At 40.0% G+C, this 25,429-nt stretch overlaps 1 protein-coding gene across 1 annotated transcript in view; it reads right to left on the bottom strand.

Moving 5' to 3' along the window:
* Positions 1–4,460: 4,460 nt before the first annotated feature.
* The window catches only part of adap2 (ArfGAP with dual PH domains 2), a 70,453-nt gene continuing 49,484 nt past the window's right edge, over positions 4,461–25,429 (bottom strand). The window contains exons 7-11 of the mRNA XM_028818852.2: positions 19,723–19,806; positions 17,961–18,023; positions 17,489–17,566; positions 8,509–8,737; positions 4,461–5,892 (exon numbers count right to left, since the gene is read on the bottom strand). Of these exons, the coding sequence (XP_028674685.1) occupies positions 5,864–5,892; positions 8,509–8,737; positions 17,489–17,566; positions 17,961–18,023; positions 19,723–19,806 (483 nt within the window). The 3' untranslated portion in view covers positions 4,461–5,863. The remainder of the gene's footprint in view (positions 5,893–8,508; positions 8,738–17,488; positions 17,567–17,960; positions 18,024–19,722; positions 19,807–25,429) is intronic.

Raw genomic sequence — 25,429 nt, 5'->3', positions numbered from 1 at the left:
AAGAGGAAGAAATCAGTATTACTGAAGGTCACCGAATGCAAGTGAATAGAAATGAGTCTTTAATCTTGTTTTAAACAGTTCAATTGTAGACGACTCCTTTATGTGATGAGGTAAAGAGTTCCACAGGCGAGGAGCAGCAGCTGCAAAGGCCCTGTCCCCCTTGGTTTTACACTTGGTACGAGGGACAACCAGAGACAGCTGACCAGAAGATCTAAGCACTCTGGATGGCTGATGTAAAACACACAGTTCAGATAAATAGGCAGGAGCAAGCCCATGTAAAGATTTAAAAAATAGCAGCAAGATTTTAAAATCAATTCGAAAATTGACAGGCAGACAGTGTAAAGAAGCTAATATAGGAGAGACAGAGTCATACTTTCTTGCCCCAACCAGAAAGCGAGCGGCAGCATTTTGGACCAACTGTAACCTGCGTATCAGAGATTTGTTAATCCCGGAATACAGCGAGTTGCAGTAATCGAGGCGAGAAAAAATAAACGCATGAGTAGCTATCTCAAGATCCCTAGAAGATAAAAAAGGCTTTATCTTACCTAATAGACGAAGTTGGAAAAAGCAACTCTTGACTACCGAATTTACTTGTTTCCCAAAAGAGAGGTTACTGTCAAAGGTAACACCAAGATTGCGGACTTGAGGTTTGGAAAAGACAGAGAAAGAGCCGAGAAGTCCAAGACCAATTTGGGCTTTAGTTGGTGGACCCACTATAAGCACCTCCATTTTATTTTGATTTAGGTCAAGGAAATTATTAGCCATCCAGGATCTTAATTCAGACAGACAGTTGTGGAGTTGATTTGTTTTAGAGTTGCAGACAGGAATATAAACCTGAGTATCATCAGCATAGCAGTGAAAAGCAATGTTAAATTTCCTAAAAATAGATCCAATAGGGTGAAGGTATATGGAGAATAAAATAGGACCAAAATGGATCCCTGAGGAACACCATATTTAAGAGGAGCAGTAGATGAAGAAGAGGAATTAAAAGTCACTGAAAAGTGTCTACCAGTTAAATATGACTTGAACCAGTTAAGAGCAGCCCCTTTGAGCCCAACAAGATGTTCAAGCCACATCAGCAATATTTCATGGTCAATAGTGTCAAAGGCAGCAGACAGGTCAAGGAGAAGAAGGACTGCCGCATCACCTGAGTCAGTAATAAGAGAGATGTCGTTGAACACTTTCAGGAGGGCCGTTTCAACACTATGATAACGCCTAAAGCCAGATTGGTAGATCTCAAATAAATTATTGGAGCTAAGGTGATCAACCAATTGATTATAAATAATTCTTTTTAATTAATTCTTTTTTTTTTCTTGTTGTCTTTGTTTTTATATTCCAGAAGGTGGTCTCTGGGTATGGCAGTAGCTCTTCTTATTTGAGTGTCTCTTGTTTTGGGGTGTAACCTTGTCTGATGAAATCTTGTCTGAGCTCCTGCAGTTGTTTATCCCGGTCTGTCGGGTCTGAGCAAATACTATAGTACCGTATTGCTTGGCTGAAAATAATGGAGCGCCTTATATGCTTGGGGTGAAAGCTATCACTTTTCAGGTAGGTCTGTCTGTCTGTCGGTTTGTGAAAAACAGAAGTTACAAGGGTGTTGTCTTTCAGTTGAACGGTGGTGTCAAGGAAGCTGACTTCTGTTTTTGAGTAATTCAGCTTCAGCTTTATGTTGGGGTGAAAACAATTATATTCATTATGAAAATGGAGGAGGTCCTTCTCACTGGCAGTCCAGATTATGAAGATGTCATCTATGTAACGGAGATACAACATTGGTTTTACGATGCACATTGACATGAAATCTTCCTCCAATTTTGCCATAAATAGGTTTGCATAGTGAGGTGCAAAGCGACAGCCCATTGCAGTCCCCATTTGTTGCAGGTAGCAATCTTGTCCAAAAGAGAATAGATTTAGTGAATTTTATCATTTCTATTGCTGACTTTATGGGTAAATCATGTTGTTTGGGGTACATTTCACATGCCAATATGCCATCATCATGAGGGATGTTTGTGTAAAGTGCCTCAACATCCATTGTGGCCTGTAAGGTTCCCTCAGGTAAGGGGCCTAAAGCCCCTTTTTTGTGGCCAGATATGAGGACTTTTTACATCTCTCAGAATGACAGACAACCTGTCTACAGACCCACATTGTTTTGAAAAACTTACAAACTTCAAAAGACTTTGTTGGACAGTTATCTTATCCAAAGATCTTGACCATACATTGTTCTTCTCTCTCTTGTTAAATTAAACCTAGCCTGAATGAATCTATTAATTTTTTACATTTAAAGATTTACCAATGTTGTTTCTTGTCCTAGAGTGTGTATATAAACACAGGGAACTCCAGTTTCTGTATTACATATTGCCTGAAGAAGGGGCCCGAGTTGCCTCGAAAGCTCGCATATTGTAATCTTTTTAGTTAGCCAATAAAAGGTGTCATTTTGTTTGGCTTTTCTCTACATTCATAATGGCTAACACGGTACAACACCCTAGTACTACTGATATTTGAATAACTCTCAACTTGTTACTTATATAATGATGCTCTTAGCCTTATATTTTGGCATGAAATAATCTATTCTTATATTTACACCTTCTTCCAAATAGAAAACAGTTATGGATTGAACGTGAAATATACAGTACAGTAATCCCTCGCTATATCACGCTTCGCCTTTCGCGGCTTCACTCCATCGCGGATTTTATATGTAAGCATATTTAAATATATATCGCAGATTTTTTGCTGGTTCGCTGATTTCTGCGGACAATGGGTCTTTTAATTTCTGGTACATGCTTCCTCAGTTGGTTTGCCCAGTTGATTTCATACTTGGGACGCTATTGGCAGATGGCTGAGAAGCTACCCAACTTACTTTTCTCTCTCTCTCTCTTGCGCTGACTTTCTCTGATCCTGACGTAGGGGGATTGAGCAGGGGGGCTGTTCGCACACCAAGACGATACGGACAAATGCTGAAAGATTACCTTCACATTGCTACCTTCTGTGCAGCTGCTTCCTGAAGCGACATGCTGCACGGTGCTTCGCATACTTAAAAGCTCGAAAGGCACGTATTGATTTTTGCTTGTTTGTTTCTCTCTCTCTCTCTCTCTCTGCTCCTGACGGAGGGGGTGTGAGCTGCCGCCTTCAACAGCTTTGTGCCGCGGTGCTTCGCATACTTAAGCCAAACAGCCCTATTGATTTCTTTGCTTTTCTCTATCTCTCTGACATCTGCTCCTGACGCGCACTCCTTTGAAGAGGAAGATATGTTTGCATCCTTTTAATTGTGAGACGGAACTGTCATCTCTGTCTTGTCATGGAGCACAGTTTAAACTTTTGAAAAAGAGACAAATGTTTGTTTGCAGTGTTTGAATAACGTTCCTGTCTCTCTACAACCTCCTGTGTTTCTGTGCAAATCTGTGACCCAAGCATGACAATATAAAAATAACCATATAAACATATGGTTTCTACTTCGCGGATTTTCTTATTTCGCGGGTGGCTCTGGAACACAACCCCCGCGATGGAGGAGGGATTACTGTATAATCATTCTTCTTCTTTTGGCTGCTCCTGTTAGGGGTTGCCACAGCGGATCATCTTCTTCCATATCGTCCTGTCTTCTGCATCTTGCTCTAGTATAATCATTACACTATACAATTCATAACCAACTTTGATTAGCTAGAGTTAATTACTTTCAGTTTTCTTTTGAGAACTGTGATTTGTTTCTGCAAAGTTTTGATTTGATTAATAGACATTTTAGAATTATTTTTTTCACAGACAATTCCACTAAAACTTGCTTACATTAGAGGCACTAAATGGAGTCATCACTCGCCCAATGTCACCACAGGATTATGCAAGTAATATTTCTTGGTTTTTTTTTTCTTATTACTTTACTCTATACAGTGTGAGTGTTATATTGGTTGGACTGGCGTCCTGACCAGGATGGAGACAGGTTCCTAGGAAATCCTGCCGACTACACCAGATATGACCAGCAAGGGGCACAGTTGTGCCCTCATCCAGTAAGGATGTCACAAGAAGGCAGCTCCTGTCTGCCGCACACTGGACTGCCAATGAATGATGAGCCCAGTTTGTGTATAGGCACTGTGGCGTAGTGGTTGATGCTTTGGTCTTTGAACCTCAAACCCTAAAGCTGTGGATTAAAATCCTGCTACCTGTCTGAGCAAGCCAGTTCACCTTCCTGTGCTACACATTGTATCTCAAATGTTGTAAGATGCTTAGGAGTGATAATAATATCTTGTACCGGATTTTCCATGTTTCCTCTCATTATCCAAAGATAATTAACTTAACTAATTGGCACTGCTTAAGTATGGCAGACACTGCCCTGCTGTGTGTCTGTTGTATGATAAGATGGATGACAGAATGGATTAGTTTTGCGCACTGGTGTGCAGAAGAGAGTCAGCATACTGTGAAATCAAAACAGAATAAACTCAGGTCAGATATCTCAGTAGATAAAATATTTGTACAAAGATTTTTAAAACCTATTTTAGGCAAAACAAATTACAATTTATTTACACTGAAGAATAGAAAACGTTTACATAATTATAAAAGCAAATGAGGGTCTCTGGTTCATACAAATCCTACAAACACAAACAAATAATTAAGTTCTTAATAAGTAAGAGTGCCTTCTGGTTTTCATTCCAAATGAAGCTCATGGCAACTTACATATCAGATTATTAGAAAATAAATTTACAGTAAATTTGAATTTCAGAGGAGTGAAGTCTAGTACTCCTATGAGTTAGTGTTAGTAAATTCATTTTCATAAACTGAGACCGTTGTGACAGTGTTTAAGAGGTGGCCTTAAATGCACGTGGCTAACGCTTAATGTTAACCTTTCAGTCTACCGAGGCACTTGAAGCACCTTCAGAGTTAAAAAAAAAAAAAAAATGAAAAGGCATTATTTTATTCTAATAGAAACTTCTTAGGGATCAAGGAGAAAAGGAAATGTCATTTAAACATGCAATCCCTTTCTCTACTTCAAAATCAAATGAGGAACTTCCTGAAATGTAACACTTTACCGTGAAGCATTTATATGATTACCTGTCTCAGAAGCAATGTAGCAACACCTTCATTCCTTAATGGTGGCAAGTCACTATTGTCCCTTCAGTCATTCATGATTCATTGGTAATTCTTGACTTGTATGTACACTCATGTATACATCTTTTTCAACACCTTAAAATAATTTTTGTTATTAACAATAAGCCAGCTGACCAACTGTAGTTGTCACACAACCATGAACTTATCACCAAGTACCCTTTTTTTTTTCCATTTTCACCAACAACTGTACTTTCTCTGAAGTGATCTGGGAGGGGTGGAATGCAGCTTCACAATAACGTATTCTTCATGACAGCAAAGCGAGTTCCTGTTTTACTGTAATCCTTTGTTAAAAATGATTCATAGTTTGGTGACATTGCAGCCTATTTCAAGGTCTGCACGCCCCAACTAAATCAGATGTAAAGCATACAGTACAGCTTCATGACCGAGATGTGGTGGCTCAGTTTTTGTTATCAGAATGGCTTTGTGAGACCTACTGGTCAGATCAAAGTGCTTCTGTGTTAAAGATATTCTAACAGGTTTCTTTTTTATTTACTTTCATGGCTTTGAGTCTTCACTCTTACATATCCAGTGTTTTTCCAGTGTTCCGTTGAATTCCCCGACAAACTCCTCAGATGTTTCTTTTCTCCAGTTCCAATGTTGTTTCCTAACGTATTTCCAGTCTCTTTTACAACAAAGAAATACTTGTTCTCTGCAGTCAACTGCAGCGTCTTACTGGAGTTCAGAAAAGGTCAAGGGAGACATAATTATAATTGTCACGCAGAACTGTAATTGAAAAAGCACCATTTGTTCAGCAGCCACACTGGAACTTGTCTTCTTGTCACCTTCGGCGTCTGACATTCGCTTCAGCTGCAAAACAATATTGAATGCAGCAGTTGTACTCAGTTATTTCTGGTTCAAGTCTGCTTTGTATTTTTTATGTTTAAATTATCATTAAAGAGAATAAGAAAATGCAACTTTCCCATTGAATCTGTAAGCAAAGTTAGGGCTATGGAGAAAAATCAATAAAGACAAGTTTTTTAAAACAATATACAGGTAAAATTCCGTGACAGCGAACTCCCAGGGACCTAAAAAATATTTCGTTGTAACGAAAATTTTGTTGTAATGAGATTCTGTATTTGTCGCTATAGTGCTTTCTTCAACTTGCGTCCAGTCGTTTGCAATCATTTCAACAGCTTATTTTGCGTTAATTTTAATGTCCTCCTGCCTACAAGTTATGCTGAAGAGAATTTTTCTCAGCATTTCCTTGTGATGATACACTTTCAGGGTGCGAATGATGCCCAAACCCAATGGCTGAAGCGCTGCCGTGCAATTGGGTGGGAGGAATTCAACGCGAACATTATCTAAATGTGGAAGCATGTTGTGGGCATCATAGTTATCAATCAGAAACCGAATCATCTTTTTTTTTTTCTTCATATTGTGAGGTTTCTGAACTCTTTTGAGGACCCCCCCCCCCCCCCCCCAACGGGAACAACACACTGAAGTGCATCCTGAAGCGCGATTTGTCCATTGTTGGTGCAGGGCAATAGGAGGCTCACAGCGCTGCAGTGAAGTGCCACAGAAGCAAATCATAAAAGATCAGGGTCGCGCTATAAGTCCCTGTCTTGCACCCCAAAACATGAGGCTGAGTCTCAGTACTTTAGCAAAACCAGCTTTACTTAGCTTGAAACAGGAACAGCACAGTTATTTATTGTAGTGGGATCTGCCACTCTGCTATACACAGACACAGCAGTCAGGCAGGGTCGTGCAGGTCAGTGATCAAGTAATCCTGTTATCTGCATTTACAATTTACGTGCTCCTAACCTTGCATCACCCATCGAGATCTTTTCTGTTTACTTTGGCAGAGAGACGCTGCATATCTGTGAGCCTGCTATTGCCCCGTACAGACGCGGAGATCGCACTTCGGGACGCTATTCGGCTTGCTGTCTAGTTGGGGGAGGTCCCAAGAGAGTTTACAAACTTCACATTTTCTTGATCGACTGCCGCATTAATAGAAATGTTTATTGAACCACATAGAAACTGCTTTTTCGACGTCTTCAAATGCAGCAGTACACATACATTTGCAACTGAGATTTTTCTTCTTTTTTTGCACTCTCTTTCAAGAAAACTGACAGTGTCGTTGGCCAAATTCCGATTTCACTGGCAACGCCTTTTTTCTTTTTGCCACAATCGAAAGCTGCAAAAATTAAGTTTTTTTCCTAATATGAACTGTTATCGTTTTCTCGTGTCTGCCGTTTCTATAGGAGGGTGACAATGAGTTAAATTCCAATGGATGTTATTCAAATGTTGACGAGCAATAAGCAAAAGGTATCACTGAAAACCGCAGGTAACAAAAAAGGCAAAAAACAAAAAACAAAAAAAAAAAAACAGTACAAGGAAAGTTCAAAGACAGAAAAAAAAATTAAAGTGTTTCTGTTTGGGGATCTGCTGAATGTACTTCGTAGTAACGAGATTTCTAAAGACTCATGTCATATGGGGAAACTGTCGGGATCATAAATATACTTTGTTGTAATGAAAATTTCGTTGTAAAGATATTCGTTGTAATGGAATTTTACCTGTACTGTAAAAATTTGATTAGATTGCTAATAGTGGCTTTCAACATAACAATAAAGAATCCAGTATTTATAGAGCTGACTGTAATATAAATATTTAAGTACAATATGAAAAATCTGCTTTTGAGGCATCCAAAACATATGAATCTCTGAAACAGTAATTGTATAATGTGCTTTTGTCCTATGTTCATTTTAGACAGACAATGCCTCATTCTTTTAAAAAAGCTGTTGTGAGTGCTATGTTGGATAGACTGGCATCCCGACCAGGATGGAGACAGGTTCCTTGCCAGGGCAGGAAGCCGTAATGGAAGGACAAGGATGGTCTGGCATCCCAATCAGGATGGGTGCTAGTTCCCTGCCAGATGGGAGGCCTGCTAGGAAAGACAGAAGGTGGCTGCTCTCAGGAGTTATGTCTTCCTCTTTGTCCACACGATGGCAGTGGTGGAACTCACATATGGATACCAGCAGGGCAGGTTGAGAATTGTAGTCCCATGGAACAGCCCTGCCACAAAAGGGAGCTGAGGGTGATTGTTAGACTCTCTTTGAAGAGCTTTCGCCTGACTCGGACATGCTTCCAGTGTGCAATGCTGTGGCAGAGAGGGGAGTGAATGAGACTACATGGGAGGAGCAGAAAGAGACAAGAGAACATACTGTATTATACTGTTGTGGAAAAGGATTTGGAGGTCTGTATAGGTACTGTGAAAATATTTCTGTTTCAGCCCAGGACAATGCAGTGTAGTTGTGTTTCAGGGTTTAGGGGCACAGTGGTGCCCCTTGCTGGTCATATCTGGTGTAGTCGGCAGGATTTCCTAGGAACCTGTCTCCATCCTGGTCAGGACACCAGTCCAACCAATATAGCACTCACACTGTACAGAGTAAAGTAATAAGAAAAAAAAAAAACAAGACATATTACTTGTATAATCCTGTGGTGACATTGGGCGAGTGATGACTCCATTTAGTGCCTCTATCCACTCTCTGAGATCTCTCTCATTTTCACACGTGAAAACAAACTTTCTGTCTGGTGTAACCACTGTGATTCCACACTTCCATTTGTTCCCTCGGGCTCCTTTAGGAAGGCTGTTTGTCACATCGTAGCCGTGCTCCTTCGAGCCAATGAACACAGAGCCCTTCTCTGTTGCATCCTGTAAAACAAATAATGTGAAAATGCCAAGGTCCCCACAAATACCAAATTATTTGGACTGAAAAAAACTATTATCATTTCCTATCTTAAATGTTTATTTAATACAACAACTAAGAAATTAATTGGAAATACTTTTTATTTTGGTCTCAAGCTATATTATACAATTCTTCTCCTATGATCCACCATGTCCTCTTATTGTTTACTATAATTTAGTTATTTAATTGCTGAGATGTACAACTGTAATAACAACTGGCTTATTCCCAAGATAACATAATGGTTGACACAGTCAACCATCAGATTTACCTTGGCACCCTCTATGATCTTGGCATCACTAGGACTGCTCTTTGGTGGACTGGGTCCTATCACTTGGTCAGATCCTGACAGGCAAGGAGATATGTCAAGGGTGCACCAGATAAGCACAGGTGTCCTCCAAGGATCGGTGTAGGGCCCTCTGCTATTCCCTCTATGCAACCTCCTCACAAGACCTATCATCCAATCCCATGATTTCTCTTATCACTGTTATGCTGATCATACACCGACCTGTCATTCCTTCCACAGGACCACACTGTATCAGTTAGAATCTCTGTGTGTCTCACTGTGATATCAATCTGGATGAGGGAGCACCATCTCTAGTTCAACCTGGGAAAAACAGACCTTCTTGTTATCTAAGCCTGTCCAACTATTTAGTACACCATCTCTGCTTAGCTCAGTTCATTACTGCTAACACCTGCTACATCTGTACACACCCTTGGGATGGTGATCGGTGACCACCTGTCCTTCATTGACGATGTTGCAACAGTCATAATCTTGTAGATTCACTGTACAGTAAACAGCATCCACAAGATCAGAGTGTATCTGATAGAGTATACAGCACAACTCCTGATCCATGCTTTGGTGTTGGCATATCTGGACTACTGCAACTCTCTGTTGGCAGCAGTATTATCATGCATTACCAAGCCACTACAGATACAAAATGCAGCAGCAAGTCTGGTGTTCAAAAAGCCGAGGTGGGCACATGTCACTCCTCTTTTCATATCACAACATTGGCTCCCTGTAGGTGCACATGTTAAGTTCATATCCTTGATGCTTCCCTGCAGAGTGGACAATGGGTCAGCACCTACAGTATCTCACAAAAGTGAGTACACCCCTCACATTTTTGTAAATATTTTATTCTAGCTTTTCATGGGACAACACTGAAGATATGACACTTTGATACAATGTAAAGTAGTCAGTGTAGAGCGTGTATAACAGTGTAAATTTGCTGTGCCCTCAAAATAAATCAACACACAGCCATTAATGTCTAAACAACTGGCAACAAAAGTGAGTACACCCCTAAGTGAAAAATGTCCAAATTGTGCCCAATTAGCCATGTTCCCTCCCCGGTGTCATGTGACTCATTAGTGTTACAAGGTCTCAGGTGTGAATGGTGAGCAGGTGTGTTAAATTTGGTGTTATCACTCTCACACTCTCTCATACTGGTCACTGGAAGTTCAACATGGCACCTCATGGCAAAGAACTCTCTGAGGATCTGAAAAAAAGAATTGTTGCCCTACATAAAGATGGCCAAGGCTATAAGAAGATTGCCAACACCCTGAAACTGAGCTGCAGCACGGTGGCCAAGACCATACAGCGGTTTAACAGGGCAGGTTCCACTCAGAACAGGCCTCACAATGGTCGATCAAAGAAGTTGAGTGCACATGCTCAGCATCATATCCAGAGGTTGTCTTTTGAAAATAGATGTATGAGTGCTGCCTGCATTGCTGCAGAGGTTGAAGGGGTGGGGGGTCAGCCTGTCAGTGCTCAGACCATACACCGCACACTGTATCAAATTGGTCTGCATGGCTGTCGTCCCAGAAGGAAGCCTCTTCTAAAGATGATGCACAAGAAAGCCCGCAAACAGTTTGCTGAAGACAAGCAGACTAAGGACATGGATTACTGGAACCATGTCCTGTGGTCTGATGAGACCAAGATAAACTTATTTGGTTCAGATGGTGTCAAGCGTGTGTGGCAGCAACCAGGTGAGGAGTACAAAGACAAGTGTGTCTTGCCTACAGTCAAGCATGGTGGTGGGAGTGTCATGGTTTGGGGCTGCATGAGTGCTGCCGGCACTGGGGAGCTACAGTTCATTGAGGGAACCATGAATGCCAACATGTACTGTGACATACTGAAACGGAAACTGGGCTGCAGGGCAGTATTCCAACATGATAACGACCCCAAACACAACTCCAAGATGACCACTGCCTTGCTAAAGAAACTGAGGGTAAAGGTGCTGGACTGGCCAAGCACGTCTCCAGACCTAAACCCTACTGAGCATCTGTGGGGCATCCTCAAACGGAAGGTGGAGGAGGCGCAAGGTCTCTAACATCCACCAGCTCTGTGATGTCGTCATGGAGGAGTGGAAGAGGATTCCAGTGGCAACCTGTGAAGCTCCAGTGAACTCCATGCCCAAGAGAGTTAAGGCAGTGCTGGAAAATAATGGTGGCCACACAAAATATTGATACTTTGGGCACAATTTGGGCATTTTTCACTTAGGGGTGTACTCACTTTTGTTGCCAGCGGTTTAGACATTAATGGCTGTGTGTTGAGCTATTTTGAGGGGACAGCAACTTTGTCCCATGAAAAGATATAATAAAATATTTACAAAAATGTGAGGGGTGTACTCACTTTTGTGAGATACTGTATATATATGTAGTGTCATACACATGCACATGAAAGGCAGTCAATGGGCTTAACTAAGGGTAAACCGCCGGGTCGGGGGTTGACAAAGTGCACTAATGTCTTTTTTCCCTCCTCTGCAGATCACCAGAAGGAAAGACCACTTAAACCCCAACCAGGTTCCACTTCTGTCTCCAATAAATGATAAGTAGTAACTGATCAAAAGAGGCATCTTCAATCAACATTCCTTGATCCAGTGTGCCGCAAGTGCTGTTCAGGGTAAAAATACAGAAAAGAATATCGCAATATTATTTCTTTCTAACTAACACCTTTGCAGTCCAAACTGGAAAAGAGGAAGCATTTTTGTTAGGTACAAGAAAATTGCCCAGTGGGAAACATTCTAAGGTCAAAGGATCATGAAAAAGACAGCAGAGTATTTCACAAAAGAGTAAAACGGTAAAGCTTGATTGGAGCAGCATGTGTTCATTAAACAAAACAGATGGGCATCCAGTTAGAACAGCAATAAAATGCCTGCAAATCATACAACTAAATTACGTTTTAACTCTTAATTACAAATACTTCAATATAAGCATCACTGGATAAGTCATTCTGAAATATTCAATACTACTGAACTGAGAGCAAAGCATGTAAGATACCAGGAGTTCCAGTCTGTAATGCAAAATTTCTTTAAAATTTCATGGCTGCTGGCTAAACATGAGTAGTCATTTAATGATATTGTACTCATCAACATATTTTTCTTGACAGAGCTGTGTCTGTTTGAAGGTTTTAGAAATGAGAACATGTAATTTGCCAAATCAGTAACTTGCAAATGACCAAGTAAAAGAAAAATAACACCTGCCTTTGAATTAATTTTATCAACTAAAAATCAACCAACATGGGGCATTGACATAGGTTTGAGTTTTGTGCAAGTTAAAAACATTACATTTACATAATAGTATTTGGTTCTTTATTATCCTACAATTGTGGGTTCAGAAAATTAATAGATGGAGATCTTCATGAGTGCCTCACAGCTCCTGAAGAATGGGTACAAACTCTGGCCCAGTCACTATCCACAGAACTGCTACTCACTGGATGCTTTTTGCATCAATCTGATTAAACTCAATAAATAGTTTTTAGTGAAAATCACAGGAGATCAGCATTACAGAAATACTCAAACCAACCTGTCTGGTACCAACAAACGGTCCAAATCAGTGAAATCACATTTTTAAATGTGTACATTAACTGAAGCTCTTGACCTGTATCTGAATGAGTTTATGCACTGCAGTGCTGTCACATGATTGGCTGATTAGATATTTGCATGGATAAGCAGATGCACAGATGTTCCTAATAATTTTCCCAGGCAGTGTATATTTACTCAGCCAATGCTTTTTAACCAAACTAACTTACAAATCATGAGTAACTATTACATTTTTTAATTTTATCTACAACTGAAGCAGATTAACTGAATTGCCCATTTAACGAGTCAGTCCTAGAGAATGAACTGCAAGGCTCACTTTTTAAATCCAACATCTTATTCATTGTGTCGCATTTCATAAACTTCTAATCAGAATAATGGATGATACATTGAAAGCTGTTCATTTGATGTATGTTACATCGTTGCTGCTTTGATTATCAATGGGTAAAGTGAATGCAGCTTGTGGACACATCATCATGCACAGTGGCTGTGCTATCAAATATTCTTTGACAGATGGTTCACTTCATTAATAGATAAACAACATATCCTCTTTAATAAAACCCTTTGTGCATCCAGGTGTCCGTGTGTGTGTGTCTTCTGGTGAAGTGCGCATGCGCGGGGCTTCTGGTGAAGTGTGCATGCACGGGGCACAGTGTGATGCGCTATATTACTGTCAGAGAAAGTTAGAGGCGTTTTACGGAAATACAAACCAGTATTACTGCGAGAGGAAATTAAAGGTACACAATACAGTGACGCATATTACAGCCACATACAAGCCAGTATTTACTGTCAGAGGAGATTAAAGGCATATTACCGACGCGCACGCCTGTATTACCGCCAGAGAAAATTAAAGGTATATTACGGACGTACAAGCCAGCGGACGTACAAGACAGTATTACTGTCACAGAAAATTAAAGACACACAATACAGGACGGCAGCCCACAAAGAACGGTCAGATCAGCAAGTAAACATCAACAAAAGAAAGGCAGAAAGAAAGAAAAATACGACCAACAAAAAGAATGAGGTCAAAGTCCCTTGCCATTTAATATAGACTGTTCCTACTAATGTTTATGGACTACTGTTCTAGCGCCCGTTATTGTAATGGGCTAAATGACTAGTTCTTAATATTACAATAGAATAGAAATAGCCAAAACTAGAAAATAGTATAAATATGTGAAGTCGCAGTAGTAATTGAAACATGTAACAGTGACTGCTGTCACTGTCCTGCTCCACTGACAGATTGAGGAGATCGTTCCTCCCCCAAACTATGCGACTCTTCAATTCCACCCGGGGGAGTAAACGTTAACATTTAACATTATACAAAGTTATTGTCTGTTTTTTACCTGCATTATTATAAATCTTTAATTTAATATTGTTTATTGTATCAGTATGCTGCTGCTGGAGAATGTGAATTTCCCATTGGGATTAATAAAGTATCTATCTATCTATCTATCCATGTAAAGAAATCAATTGATAAATTAATTTGCTTTGTCAAACCTATCATTTGATTGCAACACTGTACTGTATTTTGAATGAATTGAAGACTACAATCTCATTCATTTCAGATGCCAAACAAGGCATGCAATGGACAAGGGTAAAGAATGTAGAAGTGATACACAGTGAGAAACTATGTTAGGTAATACATCCATTTGGAAAACCCTCAGAATTTCGGAGAATTCATTAGAAAACCACTCACATTCCCAAGGGCAAAATTAAGGGCTTGTGGCTACTTACAACTTGTTCTCAAATGCACAAGGGAAGACTATCAGACATGCTCACATTATTTGAGTTCTGTCTACGAAACACACAGGACATGCATTCCCAGATAGCACTTATACCCTAAGTGCTATGATACTTTTTTGGATGTGCATATTATATATGCAAGTATACTTTATGCTTCTGTATGCCTTATACGGTTGAGTAGTGCTTACTGACAGTAATATTGAAGTCCACCTTCTACGTATGTGCGGTCACCTACCTGATTCCAAAGAATGTAGAATGAATTACTTTGTGGTAACATTAGACCCCTCATTAATGTGAATAACATGAATATTTGATGGCAATTACAATTTATACTTTTATTGTAGGCCTCATCTGGCATGTTTGTTAAAACAAGTTATCAAGAGTAAACATCCATAAAACTGAATGTATTTTTGCAGAGATAATGGAGAATTATATCTAGCACATTGGCTAATAATATATTTTTATTATTAAAATCTATAGCTACACAATTTCTATACTATTTATTCACTTTATGAGGATGCATATTTACATACTGTTTAAACTGTATGGTTATTCTGTGTTAAATAGCTACACACAAAGGATTTATTTGTCTGTATTATTTTCTTCCACAGACCATTACTAACAGGCTCCACTGCATCCATAATGTGCAAGAATTTTGCCTGAAAACTCCAAATCAGTAATGGTGGCCATGAAGAGAGAAAAAATTAAGCATCTTTCTCTCTGAGAAGCCATTACTACAAATCGCTGATTATCTTCATCATTTTCATTTTGTTGTCATAAACTTAATTCCAAAACAAACAAGATATGTTTTAATAAACCAGGAACTTTGCCACTTAAAATTGGCTATTTATTTTAAACTCTTTAGCTTTAAATTCTATTTTTTTATATTTGTTCACTGTAGGCAGCTTGGGTAAATGCAGTGTGATATAATATTACTAAATAAAGTAACAGAAAGTGAGTGAATGAAGCAAATGACAGCATGCCATTAGTGCAGAAAAATATCCTTAACTTCTAAAATTCAATTCAAAATCATTTAACACATGTTATGTTGCAAAGAGCACTACTCCAAATTGCTCATGTTACAAAAGCCACTGAATGTAAAAAAAAAAAAAAAAAAAAAAATTATATATAAACTGTATATACATATATTGTGGTGGACAGCGGGAAAGCCTGCCCAGCCGGGATGCCTGGAAGGACCGAGAGAGGGACAATACCTCCCCTGGACCACGAGAGGGCAGCCGCCCTGGTCCGCCTGGAGGATTGTGGAGCCCTGGATTGCAGCACTTCCGCCACACTCAGAAGTCCTGCCGACAGAAATTCTAGGTACACCCTGAGTGCTTCCGGGTGCTCATGCGGCACTTCCGCCACACCAGGAAGATTGTCAGAGTAACTGGAGCACATCCGGGGCATTATAAAAGGGGGCGCCTACATACACTGTATGTATGTGTATATATATATATATATATATATATATATATATATATATATACACATACATACATACACTAGGGGGCTCTGCCCCCTGCTCGCTTCTCTCGCTCACCCCCGGGTTTGGTTTACCGGATATACAATTTAAAGACATTGTTAGTTTCATGGGAATTGTTACATATGAATTATTTTCACTTTTATTTTAAAATTTTTGTAAAAACAATACTTTATTTCCGGCCCCGGGCGTGCTTACATCTCTTTCTCGCAGGACGAATAACGCTGCTCGAGTTGTGAAGGGGGTGCGGCTGAACGCACGCTAAGAGATGCCTTCGGATCATCTGCTGTCTTTCTGCTGCTAGCGAGCTGCCTGTTCTGCTTGACTCGCTGCCCGATCATTTCAAAGCCTGTGCAGCAGCTGTCCTTTTGCCATTTCACATCTCTGTCACTCGCGTTGTGAAGGGGGTGGGTTGGTGGTGAGGGTAACATTGGCTGAATGCACACTAAGGACAAGCAGTCTGAACATCTGCAGGCTTTTTGCTGCTGGTGAGCTGCGTGTTTTGCTTGTCTCTTGTCGTTGTTTTAAGAGCTGGGAGCACATGAAGCGTGTCTCCCAACAGCAATCCAACAACTGCTAGGTTAGATGTCACATGCTAAGGAGGTGCCGTCGGATCATCTGCTGTCGCGCTGCTATCATTCTTCCATGCTGTACTCTGCCCTCCCTCAATCGGACCTAACAGTCACTTAAAACAAAAAAGGCTTCAACTTGGCTGGGATGCTACAATACATTCGAATTTTACTGCTTTCATATTCTTTACCTTTCTCTGCATGTGTATTGCACCATCGTTTGTTTGAGCCTTTCGAATTCCACTGCCTTCATAATCTCTTATCTGCCTTTTTTTCTCTCCTACGCTTTGGGTCTCTTTTTTCCACGCTGCTCTTTCTTCTTTGCTTAACGTATTGTCCTTATACGCTTTATATGTGCTGAGAGCACAGGATCTGTGTATGCTACTTGCCTTTACATGACTAAGTCTTCCGTGCTCTTATTTGATATTGTTTGTGTCTCACGGGTCTTTTAAGTGTCTTCCGAGAACTTCCAAGAAGATCACGTCTCATCGACCTGCTTTTCCTTTCCAGGATTTTTTTTTTATATATATATGAGATAGATAGACACACACACACACACACATAAACACCACAGAAGCATGACAGGTCTCTTACAGGGACTTATGAGTCGACTAGAGTTAGAGTAGCTCATTTGTCTCCACCTTTTCCTAATTATAACACTAAATTCATGCATACACCCATCCTTCTTAGTCTCGTAGTACAGGCAGGTTGACTGGCCACCCTACTTGGTCATGCATGTCTCTTTTCTTATCTTCTCTCATTAGTTGTAATTATGTCTGTCTGTCAATTATTGTCTTTATTACAGAAACTGACTCCCATCCACACATAAGCATTTCCCTGCTTTTTATCCTGCTGCTAAGATGTTAATTATTATTAGATTAAATTAGATAAACTTTATTAATCTCATAGGGTAATTCAGAAATTCACAGCACATACTACATTTCTAAGTATTATATTCTACTAGCTATGGCCAATAGCAAATGGTTTAAAAAGCTGAACCTGATAAAATGAAAGCAGAATAATGAAACCCCATTAATTCATCACTAGCAACACTAAACACTTAAATACAGAGCTTAGCTCCATTCAGTTGCTGTCTTCATATCTTACCAGTGGGCACTTGAAGTATAGTAGTCTCCTCTCTTGAGAATCGAGGACAAACCACCGCTTTTTGAAAGGCTCTCTGTGCTAAAATATAAAATATTATTCAGTTTTTCTTGAAGTATTTAACAAATTCATAATGTAAACAGAAAAATACACTGGAACACATAACATAAAACATAAGCAGTATATCTTAAAGTGGGTCAGTTTATGCTGCTCCTGCAGAGATTTGGCTTTAAAAGCACTGGCTCTTGGCTTCTTTAAAAATAAAATGACTGCTATAGTGAAAGTAATGGACAAGTCAGTCAACAATCCTAATTTGATTGGCTAGGGAACTTCCAGGCTAAATACTGGCAGAAAGAGCCAGAAAGATCCTGTAGCTTTGTTATCAAAGAGACATGTGATTTATCTTTGTGGATGACATGCCAAGAATTACTCACTGAGAGAAAATGAAGATTATACAGTAAATGTTTAGACATACCATTGGCCCAGTTTTCTCCATGTAGCCTTGTTTTAAATAGTTCCTTGTTATCCACGGCAAAAGCTAACAGAGGAAAACAGAGACACATGTAGATAGCCCTAATAATAAATTGCTGTTATAGATTACTAATATCAGTAATTAAATGTAGCCAGCTTTCAGGAGCCATGTACTTCATCCAGAGACAGAGATCCCTCCTTATTTTGAAACTACAGAAATCATTCTTGAAATATATATCTCTATAGAGTGAGAAAATTTCAATCCTTGTGCATAGACTTCAGCAATGCAAACCATTTGTGAGAAAGAATCTGATCCCCAAATTCATGTCTAGTTTAACTGCACAATGTTTTAATTCTCGGGCTCTATGTAAGAAACATCTTACATTTACAGTATACGTGAACAGTACATTTCATATTACCAAATTGACTTCTTCAACAATCACAATAGCTATCAGGTAGAGTTCATGAAAAGTATTTTAGACTTCACAGTTATTGACCTCCTGGGCTATACGAATATAAGTCTACAATGGAAACATAATGTTTAGTTGTAACACAATGAATATAACTGAAATGGCAGGACCACTAGAAGCAAAGAAAACAAAGAAGACTAAAGATAAAAGTTTAGGATTCACACATTATATTCAAGAACATCCAATAATGTAAAGAGAAAACCGGCAACTCTAGGTAAAAAAAATGATATGGGCTCAAAGTGAGAATTCTCACTGTGCCGTGTCCATGTGGTTTCCAGAACAGGATTTCTTACTCTGTAAAGTCTTGAAGAGCTAAAGGTGCTTACCTTGTGGGGTCTGTTTTGGGGATGAGGGTACTATTATGTACTTTACATTACTCTGCATTGTGTAAAGTCTGAAGAAAGGTTACAAATACTGCTCTCCAAGCTTCTTTACATAGCAGACTTAAATAATAAAGAGTGCGGAGCTTCTGAGGCAGGTTTCTTTTTTTAAGCATGAGGCAACACTTTTTTTTATATATTTCTATATGCAGGTCCTGTTGGCCTCAGCACAGAATAACACAAGCACTTCCTGTTTTACGCAGCTCAATAGCAACAGCCAAAATGCTTGTGCAACTTTTAAAAATAGGTTGCTAAAGTCAGACGTAACTTTGAATTGACAAACAAGTATTTAAAAAGCTGTATTAAGTCTTTATTGGTTCAGAAACATCTTATATAATAGCAGACAAACCACCTGCATTGGGAAATAACACAAAACTATGAGTTCATAAAAGAGAACTGCCACTTTACATGGTGAATTTATTTACTTCAGTGATCTTCAATGCCATGATACTTTCACAGTAAATACCATCACAAAGTACTTCACTAAATAAAGACAGAACTAGGGCTCTGTGATGGACTGGCACATGTTCGAGTGTGTCCAGCGCCGGTGGGATAGGCTCTGGGCTCCTTGCAATCCTGAATTTGATTAAGCAGCATTGAGAATTTTTATGATGTTATGTTACGGTTCACTAAACTGTAGGTTCTTTTTTCTACTCTTCTTTAACTGGTCTCCTCTTTTGAATTCTGCCAGATTTAAGCTTGTGCTTTTTCTGATGTTCATATTGAATTCGTTATTTGAAGAAGAATATATCCCTCCCCTCCTTTGAAACAGAAAACAGCTAAGGCACTATCAATAATCTTGTTCACAATGGAAGGCATTTAGAATTTATTCGTTCCTCATAAGGTAAATGCTGAAATTCATATTGCTTACAAGAATTGATAACTACATAAAATGTCTGCTTTCAGAAAAGCTCACCTCTAAATCAGTGGCAGTGGGGAATGCAGTTTTCAGATAAGAAAAGCGAACTGCTCTGATTGCATTGTACCAGTGCACGATCTCCTAATAGAAAGAAACAGCAAAAAAAAAAGTTTTCAATGTTTTTTTTTTTAACAATGTGTATATAAAAACACACACACAAGTACAAACAGACAGTTGTGTCAAAGAGATAATTAATGGATAATGGATATGAGCTCATCGCCATTACAGAACTGTGACTGGTTCCTTATGAAAAATACAACAAGCCCTAACAAAAACCTAAATCTTTTCTTAATTGTTAGAGCTTAGGCATACATGAAAAACTGTTCTTTTCTTTTGTAATATTCTGTAAAAAGCCTGAAAAACAAGTTCTATTAGTATTACAGACACAGTAACACAACTTACAGTGCATCCGGAAAGTATTCACAGCGCATCACTTTTTCCACATTTTGTTATGTTACAGCCTTATTCCAAAATGGATTAAATTCATTTTTTTCCTCAGAATTCTACACACAACACCCCATAATGACAACATGAAAAAAGTTTACTTGAGATTTTTGCAAATTTATTAAAAATAAAAAAAACTGAGAAAGCACATGTACATAAGTATTCACAGCCTTTGCCATGAAGCTCAAAATTGAGCTCAGGTGCCTCCTGTTTCCCCTGATCATCCTTGAGATGTTTCTGCAGCTTCATTGGAGTCCACCTGTGGTAAATTCAGTTGATTGGACATGATTTGGAAAAGCACACACCTGTCTAGATAAGGTCCCACAGTTGACAGTTCATGTCAGAGCACAAACCAAGCATGAAGTCAAAGGAATTGTCTGTAGACCTCCAAGACAGGATTGTCTCGAGGCACAAATCTGGGGAAGGTTACAGAAAAATTTCTGCTGCTTTGAAGGTCCCAATGAGCACAGTGGCCTCCATCATCCATAAGTGGAAGAAGTTCGAAACCACCAGGACTCTTCCTAGAGTTGGCCAGCCATCTAAACTGAGCAATCGGGGGAGAAGGGCCTTAGTCAGGGAGGTGACCAAGAACCTGATGGTCACTCTGTCAGAGCTCCAGAGGTGCTCTATGGAGAGAGGAGAACCTTCTAGAAGGACAACCATCTCTGCAGCAATCCACCAATCAGGCCTGTATGGTAGAGTGGCCAGACGGAAGCCACTCCTTAGTAAAAGGCACATGGCAGCCCGCCTGGAGTTTGCCAAAAGGCACCTGAAGGACTCTCAGACCATGAGAAAGAAAATTCTCTGGTCTGATGAGACAAAGATTGAACTCTTTGGTGTGAATGCCAGGCGTCACGTTTGGAGGAAACCTGGCACCATCCCTACAGTGAAGCATGGTGGTGGCAGCATCATGCTGTGGGGATGTTTTTCAGCGGCAGGAACTGGGAGACTAGTCAGGATAAAGGGAAAGATGACTGCAGCAATGTACAGAGACATCCTGGATGAAAACCTGCTCCAGAGCGCTCTTGACCTCAGACTGGGGCGACAGTTCATCTTTCAGCAGGACAACGACCCTAAGCACACAGCCAAGATATCAATGGAGTGGCTTCAGGACAACTCTGTGAATGTCTTTGAGTGGCCCAGCCAGAGCCCACATTTGAATCCGATTGAACATCTCTGGAGAGATCTTAAAATGGCTGTGCACCGATGCTTTCCATCCAACCTGATGGAGCTTGAGAGGAGCTGCAAAGAGGAATGGACGAAACTGGCCAAGGATAGGTGTGCCAAGCTTGTGGCATCATATTCAAAAAGACTTGAGGCTGTAATTGCTGCCAAAGGTGCATAGACAAAGTATTGAGCAAAGGCTGTGAATACTTATGTGCATGGGATTTCTCAGTTTTTTTATTTTTAATAAATTTGCAAAAACCTCAAGTAAACTTTTTTCACGTTGTCATTATGGGGTGTTGTGTGCAGAATTCTGATGAAAAAATGAATTGAATCCATTTTGGAATAAGGCTGTAACATAACAATGTGGAAAAAGTGATGTGCTGTGAATACTTTCTGGATGCACTGTATATTCTTTTAGGATTAGCATCACCACAAGCAAACTTTAAGCTGGTGTAGGATTTGAACCCATAGTGCTGATTGTGTGAGGCAGCAGCAAAAAACCACTGTGCTGCTATATGGAGTTTCCATGCTCTCCACATTGTGTGGTATTGGTAGTCAGTATCTCAGTATACCGGTAGTATTAAGAAAGTACCGAAAAACACCATTTATTAAAATGGTACTAAACCAGCACTACGATAGTTTTGGTACCGGAAGTAAATTGTAGCATACAGGCACCTTGTGATTTGTCATATGCCAACATGATTGGAACTCTGAGGGGGAACCCTGTGCTTTGACATAATCTGTGTATTTCATTAGAAGCTAGTAGCATGCAATGAACGAGCAAACTACTTTGTTCTTGTCTTTGTCTCTGAACGAATGTATTGGTTTATTGATATTAAAGAGCAAATCTTTTCAAGGCATGCACAGGCCATGCTACATTTTATGTAACATTCCATGAAAGTCTGGAGTGATCGTCTTAACTTCACTTAAATGGCTGTGGCTGCTGTCTTCAGGAAACAGCCTATCAGTAAACTGTTTCATGGCGACAACCATAGCCAATGACTGACTTGGTAGGTGACAACAAGCACCACCCATTGATCGGTTCACTCTGACTGAGTGACAGTGACCATCTCAGTACACTGACTGACTGAATGAACCAGTATGCTCCCTCTACTGATCGGGAGAGAACCATTGCAAGTTTGTTCACAAACTGCAGACAATCGACTCGCAGTACAATACACTGAACTAGTTCACTGAAAGAATCAGTTCATGTACTGAACTGAAAAGAGACTTGCAGTACACTGAATGGCAGTTCAGTTCTCTGATGATATATGTACTGTATGGGAGACTGCATCAGAAAGGACGGGATATATAAGAAGCAAACAGTGGGAGATTAATCCAAAACCAACAATAATTTTATTTAGTCATACTTCAATGTTCTCACAGTTTTATCATGATGTGTGCACTATTCTAAGGTTCTATTTGTATGATTTGGTGGAGTGGTGGCTCTGAGTCTAGGGATCTGCACTGGCAATCAGAAGGTTGTCGGTTCAAATCCCGTAAATGCCAATAGGGACTCTGCTCTGTTGGCCCTTGAGCAAGGCCCTTAACCTGCAATTGCTGAGCGCTTTGAGTAGTGAGAAAAGCGCTATATAAAATGTAAAGAATTATTATTATTATTACTGATGAAATTTTACTTATTGTCACAATTCAATAGAGTATCATTATTATTATTATTATGTGTGAATTACTTATGTTGTTGCTTGCTTTTTATATTGTTTGGTGGTTAAAGTTGTTACACTGTTATGATACTATTCTAGATTTTAAACTAGAATATAGCTGCTTTTGAAGTGAACAAATCAGTGATTCAAAGATTTGAATCATTTTGGTGAACTGAATGAAATAAATCGAATCTCTAAAAGGAATCGCTTTGCACATCACTACTAGAAACACCACGGGAGACCAGTCCCATGTCTTAGTCAGTTTTTGAAGCAATAATGTTATATTGGTACGTTGGAAACTCCAAAGGGGACATTCGTTGTTTTGACATGAACAGTGCAGCAGAGCAAGTTGGCGCTGTTGTGTGTGGCAGGGCAGGGAGGTGCACGTGTGTGCAGGCTGGGGGAAAACAAAGCAGCTGGGAACCAGGTTGGGGATATACTTTATTTGCTTTGGCATCATTTTGGTACAGGTACTGAGGTGTGAAAGATGGTATGAATCCAACACTACTGTGTAGTGACTTTTTCTCTTGGTACTCCTACCACATTCCCAAAGAAGTGCATATTAGGTTAAGTGGCAATTGTACACTAGGTATGGGTGAGTGTAGCTGGTTGCATTGTTAGGCTTTGTTATAGCCTGACTAGGGGGCTCCGCCCCCTGCTCGCTTCGCTCGCCAACCCCTGGTCTTGGGTAACCCGAAATAGATTTGAAAGAGATTATCTATCTCCGTCAGTTGTGGTCTTTCGTTTTCAACCCGTGCCTGCTTTGCTTCCGCAGTTTCAGACGCGCGTTGTAGGCGCCTGCGTTCATTGATCTTATCCAGGTGGGCTCGTGTTTGTATCGTTGAGCTGTATTGTGTTTGAATTTGGTGTAAAGCGTTCAGCGGTTTGTACAATCCCAAGCAGCACATTATTCCTAACTTCACTCCGCAGTAGTGCCACTCACAATATGGCGGTGACGACTGCGCCTTCACTCCGCAGTAGTGCCACTCACAATATGGCGGTGACGCCTGTGCCTTCACTCCGCAGTAGTGCCACTCACAATATGGCGGTGACGCCTGCGCCTTTCGTACTATCTTTATGGACCTGTGGGGCCTCCGTAGCCTCTCACGTTTGACTCTGGGGTGCAGCGCAGAATCCTCTTTTTTGTGTGGTTGTGTCGTTAGTGGTAGCTATGGGCGCGTTGTTGCTTCATTTCTCATTCACGTTAGTTGAGCTCTTTCGTTCTTGGGCCGTGACTCCTTCGTTCGCGGTGGATACGACTTCGCTTGCAGTTTATGAGACGCGCGCCTGCGCAGTACGTCTCATGGTCCCATCGCCGTGTCCCTGCATCCATATCTGGTTTATTCTCGGTTAGTAATATGGATACCCATCAATGGTTTGCTGTTGCTTTTCACCTAATGTTTTCAGGACATGTTCTGGCACCTTAAGATGCTGAATGGGATTAGTGTGAATTTATACCCATAAACCTGCCAAGGACTGATAGGAAGAGAGAAAATTAAAGAAATTATTTTGGAAATGAATTATATTTTGTATATTCCACAAATCATTTCTATTGTAAGTAGTACCTGATGACTAGAAAGTTAGAAATGAGACTCCAGTCCAACACATATCTACTCTATATATATAAAATCCTAAGCGTAAAAGTGCAACGATTTTATGTGACTTTTTATGTCACGTTTTTTGTCACGCTTTAAATCAGGCTTATTTTAAAACCTATATATATATGTTTGGTATCATTCTTTTCAGAATGTATCGAACTTCAATATGATGTTGTTAGATTTTCAGATTCTTATTCCATTTTTAAATTCTAAACTAAAAAATATCAAGAACTCATGTCCTGCGAGACGAGATTTTGTGCCAAGAGATTTAACCACTCCCCAGGCCGGAAATAAAAGATAAAGAGTAGGACAGCTGCTGTACAGGCTTTTAAATGTTCAAAGCGCTGGGCGAGATCCAGATCATGCGGCACGGCAGCAGCAGTAAACCAGCAGCTAATCGAGCAAAGAGGAGATAAAAAAAAAAAAAAAACTGTTTGTTTTCCATTGTATCAACGTTTAAGAGGGGGTTCAGGAGGAGCAACCGCGTCTCCTTGGGGTGAATTCAGCCCCCCTCTTCACAACGCGAGCGGCAGAGACATGAAGTGGCTGGTGTGTAGTGCAGGTCCAGGGGGTTGGCAAGTGAAGCGAACAGGGGGTGAACCCCCTGGTACTAATGAATAATAAATTAGATCATTTAAATTATTTTTCCATGAAAGTAGTATGATAAATAATATTAGTATTGGGACAGTTTACCTATTTTTATACAGTCTACTACAATTCAAACATGTAATGCAGAAAAAAGAGGTAACCCCAGTGGAAACAGCACGAGAAGAAACTAATTTCTAGGCTTGCTTTTCATATAATCGAACAAAAAATTGTTTAGTGGCCTCAGTT

The sequence above is a fragment of the Erpetoichthys calabaricus genome, chromosome 14 (assembly GCF_900747795.2).
Source record: "Erpetoichthys calabaricus chromosome 14, fErpCal1.3, whole genome shotgun sequence".
NCBI classification, from domain to species: domain Eukaryota; kingdom Metazoa; phylum Chordata; class Cladistia; order Polypteriformes; family Polypteridae; genus Erpetoichthys; species Erpetoichthys calabaricus.
This window is presented reverse-complemented; position numbering and strand designations above follow the sequence as displayed.